Source organism: Heterocephalus glaber, unplaced genomic scaffold (assembly GCF_053883595.1).
Source record: "Heterocephalus glaber isolate CG9 unplaced genomic scaffold, H.glaber_assembly_v1.0 deba00001781, whole genome shotgun sequence".
NCBI lineage: Eukaryota > Metazoa > Chordata > Mammalia > Rodentia > Bathyergidae > Heterocephalus > Heterocephalus glaber.
Window position 1 is genome coordinate 5,503,473 of NW_028258467.1, and position 12,875 is coordinate 5,516,347.

The 12,875-nt window shown below is 45.3% G+C and overlaps 1 protein-coding gene across 4 annotated transcripts in view; it reads left to right on the top strand.

The window, feature by feature from the left end:
• Hmox2 (heme oxygenase 2) overlaps positions 1–12,223 on the top strand; it is a 44,628-nt gene extending 32,405 nt beyond the window's left edge. For 3 of the 4 annotated variants that reach the window (XM_004864784.4, XM_004864785.4, XM_004864783.4), the window contains 5 exons: positions 7,327–7,447; positions 9,285–9,402; positions 9,808–10,299; positions 11,318–11,444; positions 11,532–12,223. In XM_004864784.4, coding sequence (XP_004864841.1) covers positions 7,362–7,447; positions 9,285–9,402; positions 9,808–10,299; positions 11,318–11,444; positions 11,532–11,662 — 954 coding nt within the window. In that variant the 5' untranslated portion in view covers positions 7,327–7,361 and the 3' untranslated portion in view covers positions 11,663–12,223. Of the gene's footprint in view, positions 1–7,326; positions 7,448–8,192; positions 9,403–9,807; positions 10,300–11,317; positions 11,445–11,531 lie in introns of all 4 variants that reach the window. The other variant, XM_087202688.1, reaches the window with a different exon arrangement.
• The last annotated feature ends 652 nt before the right edge of the window (positions 12,224–12,875 follow it).

A 12,875-nucleotide genomic window follows, 5' to 3' on the forward strand; every position in this document is an offset into this window, starting at 1 on the left:
TTTGCTAAGTAATCATTGTGTCACTTTGATTTTCTGCCTTTTAAGTATGGTTATGAGATGTGTTGCAAGTAATTTGGTACTAACTGAAACTTATCAGTGCTTTCTCTTTAAAAACGTTTGGGCTAGTTGTGATGGTGCAACACCTATTTTATCCCAGCTACTTGGGAGGCTGAGGTAGGAGGATCACAAATCTGAGGCCAGCCTGGGCAGTTTAGCAAAGTAAGTTGTCTCAAAGTAAAATTAAAAAGGCCTGGAGATGTAGCTCAGTGGTAGAGTGATTGCCTAGCATGTGTGAGGCCCTGGGTTTCAATCCCAGTACTGAAAAAAAAAAAAAAGATTGGTTTAAAGGTAATTCCTGTATGCCCACATTCATTCTAAGAGGGCTTTTAAAGTAGAAGAGTTGTCTGCTGTTATAGCTAACATCTGGTGATTGCATGCCTCCTACAATGCATTCTGTCTGTGCTCCAGTGCCTAGCTATTCCTCTGGGATATTGTCATTCATGTGTAAATCAGACCCTATCTACAGAGGGAGGAAAAATGTTGAGGATCCCTATTCCTAAGGACTCTTGGTGCTTTGTTCGTTAAGATAGGGATTCAGAGGGTAAGATGGAAACAGGTTGACAGCTCTGTTCTCTTGACTGTTCTTCAGGTAAAGACCAGTGCCTACTGTTAATGCTGGGAAAGCCAACCTTCCTACTCTGAGAAAGTCCATTAACTGCTTTTGGTCACCTGCCACCACAGACACAGTCTGTGTAGGACAGATCAGCCATGTAAAGTTATTGGTCCTTGGTCTAAACATGTTTCTTTGCCTGCAGTTTACCCCTGCCACCAGAATCTGAATAGTCATTGTGAAGAAGAGTAATATTAAACTCTGTAGGGCTGTGGAAATGCATAGAGATCCCTTATACAACCAAAGTAAGAAATAGGAGCCACATTGTTTAGTTGACCAAAGTCTTGTCTTACCTGACAGGAAGTTTCTCTTAATATATTTTCTGTCTGCACTGCCATTTCCAAGGCATCATGCATTTGCAGAGGCAGAACGATAGAACTGCTTAGCTTTTAAACATACAGTACATGGTTGCCATGCTACCAGATTCCTGAAACCAGATTCTTTGTTGTGCTAGAAATTCAGCCAGGGCCTTCGCATTAAGCTACATCCCCAGCCTTTTTAAAATTTTTGTTTTGAGACATGGTCTTGCTAAGTTGCCCAGGTTGGACTTCAGCTGCCTTGGATTTCCAGCGGGTTGGGATCATAGGCATGTGCCACCAAGTCTGGCTCAAAACTAGGACTATTTCTTTGTAGTTTCCATGACATTGGCTGCTATAGAGATTTGCAGACTCCATTTTGACTTCCCTTTGGTATAGGGATGCCCCAGGGTCCCTTGCTTCATTGTTCACCAATGGCTGGCACTAAGTGGACACTAAGTGGCGGGGTGTACCACCTTCCCCTTTGAGACCAGCCTTGGGCTGCCTGTTAGCAAAAGTAGCCTCACCAGGGAACAATCTTATACAATCTGTGTGAACCAAAGTGAGTGTTTTGGGTACAGGAAGCAATACCACAACAGCCTGCATCCTCCCCCCCGCCTTTTTTCCAAGAGAATCAAGTAGCTAGTTGGCTAAGAAGTCCAAGAAGAAATAAGACGATAGCCTTCTAAATTCCCTTCGTAAGTATAGAGCGGACCCTCAAGTTATGACTGGCCTGACATATGAACCACTTGGGTCAATTAGATTAATGGGAGATTCATCTGCCTCTTATTAGCTATAGTGTACCCAGGTAAACATCCAGATCTCAGCTGTCTTGACTTAGAACCAACTTGAGTTACAACCAGCACCCGGAAACTGATTGTGTTCGTTAAGTCAAGGGTCCACTGTACTTACTGCACACAGTTATATTCAGTGTTTTGGGTCCCCCCTCTTTTAAATTCTGTAGACTTTTTTCTGTGTGAATGCAGCTTATCAACTTGTCAAAGCTGTGCCAGCATTCCATTGTTACTGTTTGAGCACCCCAACCCTTGGCTGTTAAGCTGCATAATTTGTTTTCTTTTTTTTGGTACCAGGGATCGAACTCAGGACCTTGCACTTGCATGATTTGCTTTCAAACATCATAGTATGGCTGTTTATTATTTTGGTAGAGATTAGTATGAATATTTTTCTTTTTCTTTTTTTGGTGGGGCAGGTACCGGGGATTGAATTCAGGACCTTTCGCTTTGTGAGGTAGGCGGCAGAACCAGTATGACTATTTCTTGAGGTATATTTCTCAGAGTAGAATCTTTTGTTTTGCTGTGTGTGTTTTGGGTAGCTTCTTCTTATTATGAGAGAGTAAAGTCTACAAAAGCCCTACATTTAAGGTTTGGAATATCCTACTATTCTAGGGATCCCAGTGGTTCTTGCAGAGAAAAAAAGGATTCAAGTATAGAGATCAGCCAAGCTAAGTTTGGACATGTACCTTTTCAGAGAGTAAAGAGAATTCTGTTTTCTCTGTTGCAAGGTGGCCTCTCAGGGCCACAAGACTGAGAAACGGTAGCCAAGCCACAGGGATGGACACAGGCTGCCCTCCTTGGCACCAGGCTGTGCAGGTTGAATGTGTTAACCCAGCCTTTCAGAGCAGTGTTTTCAGCCTGCCTTGAAGACTCAGTATTCTTGCTGCCAGGGGCAGGGTAAAACATTCTTTTCTTTTCAGGAAAATCAGTAATTCATGTTTTGAGTTTAGAAAACTGTTGAAGTAGTGGACAGCAGATCACTTTTTTGCTTTTAAAAACCCCCAACATATTAGCCGGATGTGGTGGCACACACTTGTAAACCCTAGCACTCACAAGGGTGAGGCAGGAGGACTGCTAAGAGTTTAAGGTCAGCCCAGGCTACATGAGTTCAAGACCAGTCTAAACTGCAAAGTGAGACCCTGTCTCAAAACAACAACAAAACCTACATATTGTTGGTAGTATCCATGAGACCTTTTCCTTCCTCCATTTTCCCTCCTGTTTGTATGTGAATGTGTGTGTGTGTGACAGGGTACTGGGGTTTGAATCCAGGGTCTTGGGGCATGTCAGGCAAAGTGATTTACCACCAATTTAAATTTTCAAATTTTTTTTGTTGTTTTATTTTATTATATTTTATTTTGGTACTAGGGATTGAACTCAGGACCTTGCGCTTGTGAGGCAGGTGGCAGAACCACTGAGCTTAATTCCCATGCCCTAAATTTTTAAATTTTTAAAAAAATTTGAGACAGAATGTCATTAAGCTTTTCAGGCTGACCTTGAACTGTGTTCCTTCTGCCTCGGCCTCCTGAATAGCTGGGATTATAGGTGTGTGCCATTGTGCCCAGCTTGGAATTTTTTTTTTTTTTTTGGTACCAGGGATGGAACTCAGAACCTTGTGCTTGCAAGGTAGGCGTGATGCCACTGAGCTAATGCTCCCCCCCCACTTTTGGAGATAGGGTCTTGCTTTGTAGTTCAGGCTGGCTCTGAACTCACTATGTAGCCCAGGCTGGCCTTGAACTCATGGCGATCCTCCTGCCTCAACCTCCTGAGTGCTGGGATTATAGATGTGCACCACCACACCCTGCTCAGCTTGGATTTTTAAAAAAAATTTAAGAAGTATTCATTGAGAAACTAGTATTTTCCAGGTCTTGGAGCTACAATAGTGGAAAAAACAGCTGTGGCCTTGCCCCTGGGTACAGAGTTGAGCTTCTCGTGGGCTAGAAAACAGAATTAGTGGCTGGCATGTAGGAATAAGAGAGTATATCTTTGTGTGTGGGGGTGTTCTTAAGGAGAGAGGGAACAGGTAAAGTCCTGCACAGAAAAAAGAAAATGCCAAAGTGAGTACCAGAGAAGCCAGCTCTCACTTCACTTATTTGTATTTTTCAAGAGAAGCAAAAAGCTTTGTTGCTTAAGCAAGACTACATTCTCACAGAGTGAGCAATAATTTATCAAATAAAACATAGCTGATGATCAGATTAATTGCACAATCACTCTTATGCAGCATGATAATTAGGTGCAAATGGCAGGAAGCTTACCTAAGTCAATCACCCTTGCTCCGTCTTTGCAGTACTTAACCTGTTAATAGCCTGGTTCCTGCAGCTTTTAAGTGCCTGTCTTTAGCATGGCTGTACTGTCTAGAGGCGCTGGGACTTTTTACTGTACCCCTTCTTTCGGGCAGCCCAGCATCCTCTTCTCTCTGCTGCCTGAGTACTGAGTGGCAGTCGTCATATTTTGGCTCTCAGGGTCCCTAGGGGTATGGAACACGACATTTTGTTTTGTTTTAACTGAAGTCTGAACCCAGGGAGTGCTGAGCTACATTCCCAGCCCTACTTAAAAGTTTTATTTTGAGACAGGGTCTGGCTAAGTTGCCCAGGCTTGAATTTGTGGCCCTCCTGCCTCAGCTTCCAGAGTACCTGGAACTAAAGATGTGTACCACCATGCCCTAGCACAGCTATTATTTCATAAAGTCTGAAAATCAAGGGTCAGTTGTGGGCAGATGCTTAAGAAGGCTTTTGTGGAGCTTACTCTGCAGCTGGCAAAACCTTGGCTTAGGGCTGGGGATTTAGCTCAGTGGTTCTGCCGCGTGCCTTGCAAGCGCAAGGACCCGAGTTCGATCCCCGGTACCAAAAAAAAAAAAAACAACAAAAAAACCACCTTGGCTTAGCTCCTTGGTAAGAGGGCACACAGTTGGGACAGCATCATGTAATCCTTGTAATCCTGTTTCTGCTTTTTTCATATTATTCCCTCAATCTGCCTCTCCCTCTCCCTCTGCTTTCCTTTCTGTCCAACTCTGAATCCTTTTGTTGTGAAGTTTCTTCTCCAGGAAGCTTCTCTGTGTACCATTCTCTAGGTGATGACCACCAGCCTTTGCATCCTAGTGGACTAGTCTGTGCACTACATAGTTCATTAGCATTGTACAGAAGAGAAGAAACTGTATCTGCTTTAGAGTCAAGAAATTTTTCCATTTTTTATTCTGGTATTTATTTATTCTAATTTTTTGGTGCTGGGGATTGAGCCCAGGACCTTGCATGAGCTAGGCATGTAATCTACCACTTATCTAAATCCGCAATCCCTGCTATTTATTTTTTCAGCGTTCTTCTTCCCTAAACTTCAATCAAAATGCAAATACAGGGACTGAGGGTGTAGCTCAGTGGTACAGTACTTCCCTGGTGTACATGAGGCCCTAAATTCAATCCCCAGAACCACATACATACATAAATAATTAAACTAAAACGAGTATAGTCAGTAACATTTATTGAATGCTTACCACATAACAAGCATTATGCTCTGCTCTTTTCGTTTAACTTCCTGTAATCAATCCCACTGTATAGATGGTGAATCTGAAGATGAGAGAAGGCTCTGAAAGACTCTGCTGAGCAAATCCCATACTATAATGTCCCCAAAGAGAAAATATAAGTAGGTACTTAGAGAAATCTCAGAGAGGACATATACCAGTACATTAACCTGTGGGTGAGATAGATTATTTTTTTCTCCTTTATTCCCTTCAAGGGCTATTTCTTACACTTGTTTTTCCCCTTTGACACTTGTTAGAGGGGAAGAACATGTAGAAAATGTTCAGTACGTAAGTGCTGATTGGGGGCCAAGGATTTAGCTCAGTGGTTCTGCCTCCTCCTCGAAAGCGCAAGGTCCTGAGTTTGATCCCTGGTACCAAAAAAAAAAAAAAAAGTACTGATTGAGGTAGAAAATGAAGGCTTCCCTTTTCCTTGGCCCAGTTTGGCTTGACATGGCCCCAATATTGGTAGTTGTGTCTTTGTGACTGACTTTATTATTTGTTGGTGCTACTGTGCTTCTGTTCATCTGGAAAGTTCCCCAAGTGTGTTGCCCCTTACACTGGCAGAGTGGAAGCCTCCAGGGATGAAAGATGAGCTTGTCGTGTTGTGGGACTATATTTCCCTGGCTGACGAAGGTTCAGCCCTTGTAGCTGGTGATGGGAATTGGTTGGCCAACTTATTATTTCTTTCAGCCCGGTAGAATTCTGAGTAGGCTAGCAACAATCTGCTTGCTAGGTGACTCACACATAGCTGACGCAGACTTGTTGGGTATCTTACAAGCTGCTGTGTTTTGTTGCACAGTGCTGGGTATAGCCTTATCTAACTAAATTCCATCCAGTATTCTGCTCCCACTGCTTTCTGTATAAGGTACAGCCACCAGCAGGTAGGTTGTGCTGGCCTCAGGTATACTTGTGGTGATGTAGAAGCCTGGCATTGCTTACCAAGCAGAGAGCTGTTGTTATCTATGATGTTTTCTCTTCTCTCAGTCCCACCGTCATAGGGATTGAACCCAGGGTCTTCATACTGAACTACATCTTCAGCTCCTTTTTAGTTTTTGAGTCTTGCTAAGTTGCTGAATTGCTCAGGCTGCACTTGAACTTGCAATTCTCTTGCTTCAGTCCCTCAGAGTACTGGGATTTCAGGCATGTGCCACAGTGCACAAGAAAACTTGATGTTTTCTTTTTTATGTTTTTCGCAGCTTTTCACTTATTTATTTATTTATTTATTTATATTTTTGGTTTTTGATATAGGGTCTCACTATGTAGTTCAGGCTGGCCCTGAACCCACTATATAGCCTAGGCTGGCCTTGAACTTGCTGCAGTCTTCCTGCCTCAGCATCTAGAGTGCTGGGATTATAGGTGGGCACCAGCACAACCAGCTTTTTATTTTGATATAGTTTCAGATGTGCAGAAGAGTTGTTAAGAATAGCACAAAGCGGGCCGGGGATTTAGCTCATTGTTTTCGCTACCTGCCTTGCAAGTGCAAGGACCCGAGTTCAATCCCTGGTACCAAAAAAAAAAAAAAAAAAAAAGAATAGCACAAGAACTCTCGTATACCTTTTTTTGGGGGGAGCAATACCAGGGAACTATGGGACTATGCGCTTGTGAGGCAGGCGCCAGAACTACTGAGCTCAATCCTTGGACCTCTTGTATACCTTTAACCAAGATTCATTGTCAGCATTTTGCTTTATTTGATTTCTTTCTTGTGAATCCTCCCCACTCTACTCCCTCCCCTTGCACAAAGATGTATGTTGACACTCCCTTTTGAATTGTCTCACAGTAAATTGCACATTATGCCTTGCCCCTTTACTTGTGGATGCCTCAATGTGTATTTCTTAAGTTCAACAACAAATAATGCTGTTAACCTTATCCACTGTCCATATTCAGACTGTCCACTTCACATTATGGTCCCAATAATGGCAGTTTTATTGTAAAGAAGACCACCCTGGGATGCAGAGGTGTTTCCTTGGGTATGTTCCTCAGAGGAGAGCAGAATGGGCAGGCATTTGAGGAGGTGACTGCTAGGATGTTAATCACCATTTCCTTCTATCTCTACAGAACTGAGTAAGGGTAGCAAGAACCACTTTGCAGCAATGTCAGCAGAAGTAGAGACTTCTGAAGGGGTAGATGATTCGGAGAGAAAGAACCCTGTGGCCCAAGAAAAGGAAAACCATATCAGGTGAGTGAGTGATAAGGGCTGGCTACATCAAATCAGGGGGCCCAGCAACTGCTATGCACAACACAACTGGTTTTGTTTGCTGTTAGCACCGGGAGGTGGTCATGGTTCCTGGAGCTGTGGATCCTAGGATGCCTGGTTGAGACTGCAGGGCCCATGTTTAGCCCCTGGACTGCTCAGCGCACTCTCATTTGCTCTGTTATCCAAGGAAGCAGAGTACGTGCTGCTCGGAGTTCTGAGTGATAGATTTTAACGATAGTCCTCTCAACCGTTTTTTCTTAAAAACCTGTGTTTTTTCATTGAGAAATGGTAATCACACACCTTTCTCAGTGGCTCCTTTCACAGTGTCTTCCTCCCCTTAAAATGGGAACTTGAACTCTACTTCAGGGCAGGCTTTATATCTTATTGTCAAGACCACTTCTCTGTAAGCCTTACATTACTGGGCCCTACTCTGCATTATTCTTAGTCTCCCATTAGAGCCCCATCATTAGAACCAAAGCCTTGGTTCCTTTTTTTTGCGGGGTGGGGGGACGACCAAGTTCAAACTCAGGTGCTTGCAGGTGGCGGAACCACTGAGCTAAATCTTCGGCCCTTTTGTTCCTTTTTATTTTATTTTATTTTTTTGGCACTGGGGATTGAACTCGGGTCCTTGCGCTTATGGGGCAGATGGTAGAACAACTGAGCTAAATCTCCAGCCCTGTTTCCTTTTAATAGCTTATACTTTCCTGGACTTTTTTTTTGGTACTAGGGATCGAACTCAGGTTCCTGCGCTTGTGCAACAGATGGCGAAACCACTGAGCTAAATCCCCGGCCCTCCTTTTTATAGCTTGAAATAGTTTCTAATAACAAACTGGTTCTCAGCATTGGTGAAACAAGCTAATCTCATAAGGAACCCAGCAGAGACTGGGCCATGAGAGGGCCAAATTTTTTTCGCTCTAATTAATACACTGTGGATACATGTGAGTCCAGCCCAGGTACCGTCATCTTTAGGATCACACATTTTTTGCTTTGTCCATCTGTTAGTACAACTTGTTCCTGTGTGATTTTGTTTTTTGGGGGGTTTTTTTTGGTACCGGGGATCGAACTCAGGTCCTTGCGCTTGCACAGCAGGCAGCGAAACCACTGAGCCAAATCCCCTACCCTCCTGTGTGATTTTGTTAAGTAATAGAAACCCAAAGTTCTGACGCCAACCTCTTACTGTCCTTCTCATCCTTCTACTCCTGGGGCCAGACACACGTAGTCCTGAAGACTAGACCCACAGTGACGAAAGGAGCAGGGCCGCCCCAGAGGGTCCACACTTTCACAGCCCTTACAGCAGCATGGGGTGTGGACTCTGGAAGACACATTTTTTTTTTCTGGTATGGGGAATTGAACTCAGGACCTTGAGCTTGCAAGGCAAGTGCGGTGTCACTAAGCTAAATTCCCACCCTGGAGGACACATTTTCAAAGGCAGGATGAAAGAAGCCAGCAAGGACTGGTGAGATTAGAGGTATGTGTTTATTCTGCCAGTAGGTGGCCACAGAAGCAGTGTCATTCGTATGGATGGTTCCTAGCATACTTGGATGGACACATGACTCTCTAACTTTGAGGAGGCCATATATTTGCATGTCATCTGAGTCCTTTGGGTAGACTGACAAGTCTGCTTGTCCTATATATTCCCTAACAAGGCCCAGCTGTTCATGGTAGAGCAAAGTATCTACATAGCCCTGCCTCCAGTCCCGCAAGTGGTCACCCTGGGATCTGGGCCCTCTTTTGTTCTGTAGTCCTTTCCAGGGAGCTGGGAAGGGCTAACACACACAATACACACACACACACACACACACACATCCCATCTCAACAGAATGGCTGACCTCTCCGAGCTCCTGAAGGAAGGGACCAAGGAAGCACATGACCGGGCAGAAAACACCCAGTTTGTCAAGGACTTCTTGAAAGGCAACATTAAGAAGGAGCTATTTAAGGTTTGTGTCAGTCAAAGAAAGTTGGATTCCAGACTTTGAAATGGGTCGGGGTGGGAGCCTTAGTCCCTGAGGAAGGTGCCCCTGGAGCTGTTCTGAGGGAGAAGCTGGACTTTTCTTCATGTTCACTCATTTTTGGCATTAAGCTCTGGCTCTTCTGGCTTAAACGAAATAACATAATGATGTAAAGGAAGCAAAAATATGTGTTCCAAAGAATATACTATGTCATTCCTTCCAGAAACAAAAGCTTCCTGGGCATTTTAAGTAATTTACTATATAAAAATGGATCACAGGTTGGGTCTTTGGGGAGTGGAAGAGGGGGTGCTACTTGAGGTTTGGTCTCCAGCTACTCTGATGTGGTTGATTTTAAAGTTGTCCTTTCCCACCGTCACCTTGTCACTCCCATAGCTGGCCACAGCTGCACTTTACTTCACATATTCAGCCCTCGAGGAGGAAATGGACCGCAACAAGGACCACCCAGTCTTCACCCCCTTGTATTTCCCCATGGAACTGCACCGGAAGGAAGCACTGACAAAGGACATGGAGTATTTCTTTGGTGAAAACTGGGAGGAGCAGGTGATGTGCTCTGAGGCTACCCAGAAGTATGTGGAGCGGATCCACTATGTGGGGCAAAATGAGCCAGAGTTGCTTGTGGCCCATACATATACCCGCTATATGGGGGACCTTTCAGGAGGACAGGTGCTGAAGAAAGTGGCCCAGCGGGCCCTGAAGCTCCCCAGCACAGGGGAAGGGACCCAGTTCTACCATTTTGAGAAGGTGGACAATGCCCAGCAGTTCAAGCAGTTCTACCGGGCCAGGATGAATGCCCTGGATCTGAGCCTGAAGACCAAAGAGAGAATTGTGGAGGAAGCTAACAAGGCCTTTGAGTACAACATGCAGGTAATGCTGGGTACTGACCACAGGGCCAGCTTTGTTGGGCTGCAGGGAACCTTTTACAGGGGGAACAAATCCAGAACTTCCTGGGAGGGCATCAGTGGCATGGGGAGAGATGAACTGCAGCATGTCCTACATAAAGGTGAGGGAACCAAATTGGGACAGAAGTTTGTGGGCACTGTGGATAGCTTCCAGCTGGAGACTTGGCTTGGTAGAGGCCCATGGATAGAATTTTGGTAAGGGAGAGGCCCCAGGAGAGCGGAGAAAGGAGCTGTCTCCCTCCCTCTCATCCCATGATGCTGATATTGAGGAATGGATGGTTTTCTCGTTTTTATCAAGGATTGCTGTGAAAAGTCTTGCTTGGTAGGTTCAGCTAGAGCCAGATTCATCAAGGAGAGTAAGCAGAATAGTTATTTACAATTAGCCTTTAATTGGAGGTGAGTTTGAGGAGGCTGATTCAGCCTCCTAAGCATCATATGAGCCCTCAGGGCCAGGGAAAGGAGTTGTGGGCAAGTAAGATGTGAGGCTGACCAGTTCCCAGCAACCCTTCAGTGTAGCTTCTCAGGGCCACCTAGGATGGGTTTGCCTTGCTATGGCATCTTCTCCCATATTCTCATTTCTCTCCACATTGTCTCTTGTTCCTTGCTAAGAAATAGCCAGCAGTTAGAAATGAAGTACCACCAGTGGCTCCTCCACACATCTCTAACTTGATCGTCTCAGTTGTTTGAGCTCCCTCAGAGGCAGCTGGCATGGAGTATGTGCCTGGTGAGTGCCCAGTGAAGACCCACCACAATAGTTGTCAACCTTTGGGTGCTAGCACCACAGATAGGGCCATATCTCCTCAGTTCCTGCTAGGGAGAAGTGCAGTAGTGTGCTGTTACCCATGGGGCTGCTTGCTTGGCTAGTCAGCAACCCTGTACAAGTCCACCTGCTCCAGCTCCCTGTGTGAGCAGGGGTAGGGTGGGTATCTACTCTGAAAGCAGTCTGTGCAGACCAGGGATGGCTGTTGATCTCTCCTTCTCAGATATTCGATGAACTGGACCAGGCTGGCTCCGCACTGGCCAGAGACACCCTGGAGGATGGGTTCCCTGTGCATGATGGGAAGGGAGACATGCGTAAATGCCCCTTCTATACTGGTCAACAAGACACAGGTAGGTTGCAGGTTCTAAGGTTCCCTCCTGGGATGGGCATGTCATCAGCCCCTACTGATACCATGTCTCCTGTTGTACTGCACCCAGGTGCCCTGGAGGGCAACAGCTGCCCCTTCCAAAAAGCCATGACTGTGTTGAGGAAGCCCAACAACCTCCAGTTAATTCTGGCCACCAGTGTGGCCTTAGCTGCTGGACTCTTGGCCTGGTACTACATCTGAAGGATCTGTTATGCCATGTGGCACTCTCTTCCCAAGTAACCACAGCGACCCCTATCTCCACTTCTTGACTACCACCTCAGGTGACTTTTTAAAATTCTGGGTTTGAGAAAACAACCAATAAAAGCCAGATGCTAGAGCCTCTGCCTGATGGCATCTTCTCCATAGGCTAAATACACAGCACAGCAGGGCAGGGCAGGGCTGGCCTGGGCCTCTGAATCAGCTCTGCTCCAAGCTGTTGAACCTCTTGGGCCCCAGACACATTCTCAACTTTCTTTTCTTCACAGTATCTGGGGAGCTATCCTTGCCCTATTGAGAGTGAGCATCCAGCATGAGAAGGTTCAGGGGTTGGGGTATCTTGCCAAATGGTGCCACTCAATTTCTAGAGCTCTTAGGAGCTTGGGGGTGGTCCATGGGGGTGGGCAGAAGCCAGGCTCCTCTCCCTCTGAGGTCCTAGAAATTCATCCCTCTCAACTGGGACCCTTAAGAGGTCTACTAACCTGGGCTGTCCCCTCCTGACCTGTATAAATGCTACAACACTCAATAAAATGGACTCTGCACGTCTCCTTCTTCTTTTTTGCAACAGGGTCTCACTATGTAGGTGAGGCTGGCCTCAAACTTTCAGCAGTCTTCCTGCCTCAGCCTTCCCAAATGCTGGGATTACAGGCTTGCGCCATCATGCCCTGGCTCCTTCTTTCCTTGGATAGGGTGGCTGAAGCCTTGTAGTGTACCCCAATATCCCATAGGGAAGGAGAGTTCCCCCAAAACAGTGACATGTATCCACGTGGGGAAGTGGCATCTTCTCACCTGACAGCTTCATGAAGCCCCTTTTTGTCCTCATGTGCTGCTCCATCTCCTAGCACCTCCTCATCAAAACGCTCTGAATACCTTTATCATGAAGATAATGATTATCCGGACCTGTAAGTTTTCTAGCTCTTATACTTTGGAGGTTCCCTACTTAGAAAGCATGTGTCTATCTGTGTTTAAGCAATTCATCTAAAGTAAAAAAGTGAAGTTAAATATTTTTATTGATAGGAATCTATTACTGTAAAAGTTTTATTCAAAAAAGGATTAAATTGCGAGGAAACACTTCTTAAACTACAGATTGAGCCCACCACCTTCACAGTTCATGTCAATTAGGCCACTGCCAGGGCCGGTCTAGAATTTGCACACTCAGACTACATCTTTTAACCCTTAAGCGTCAGTCCAATGGCTC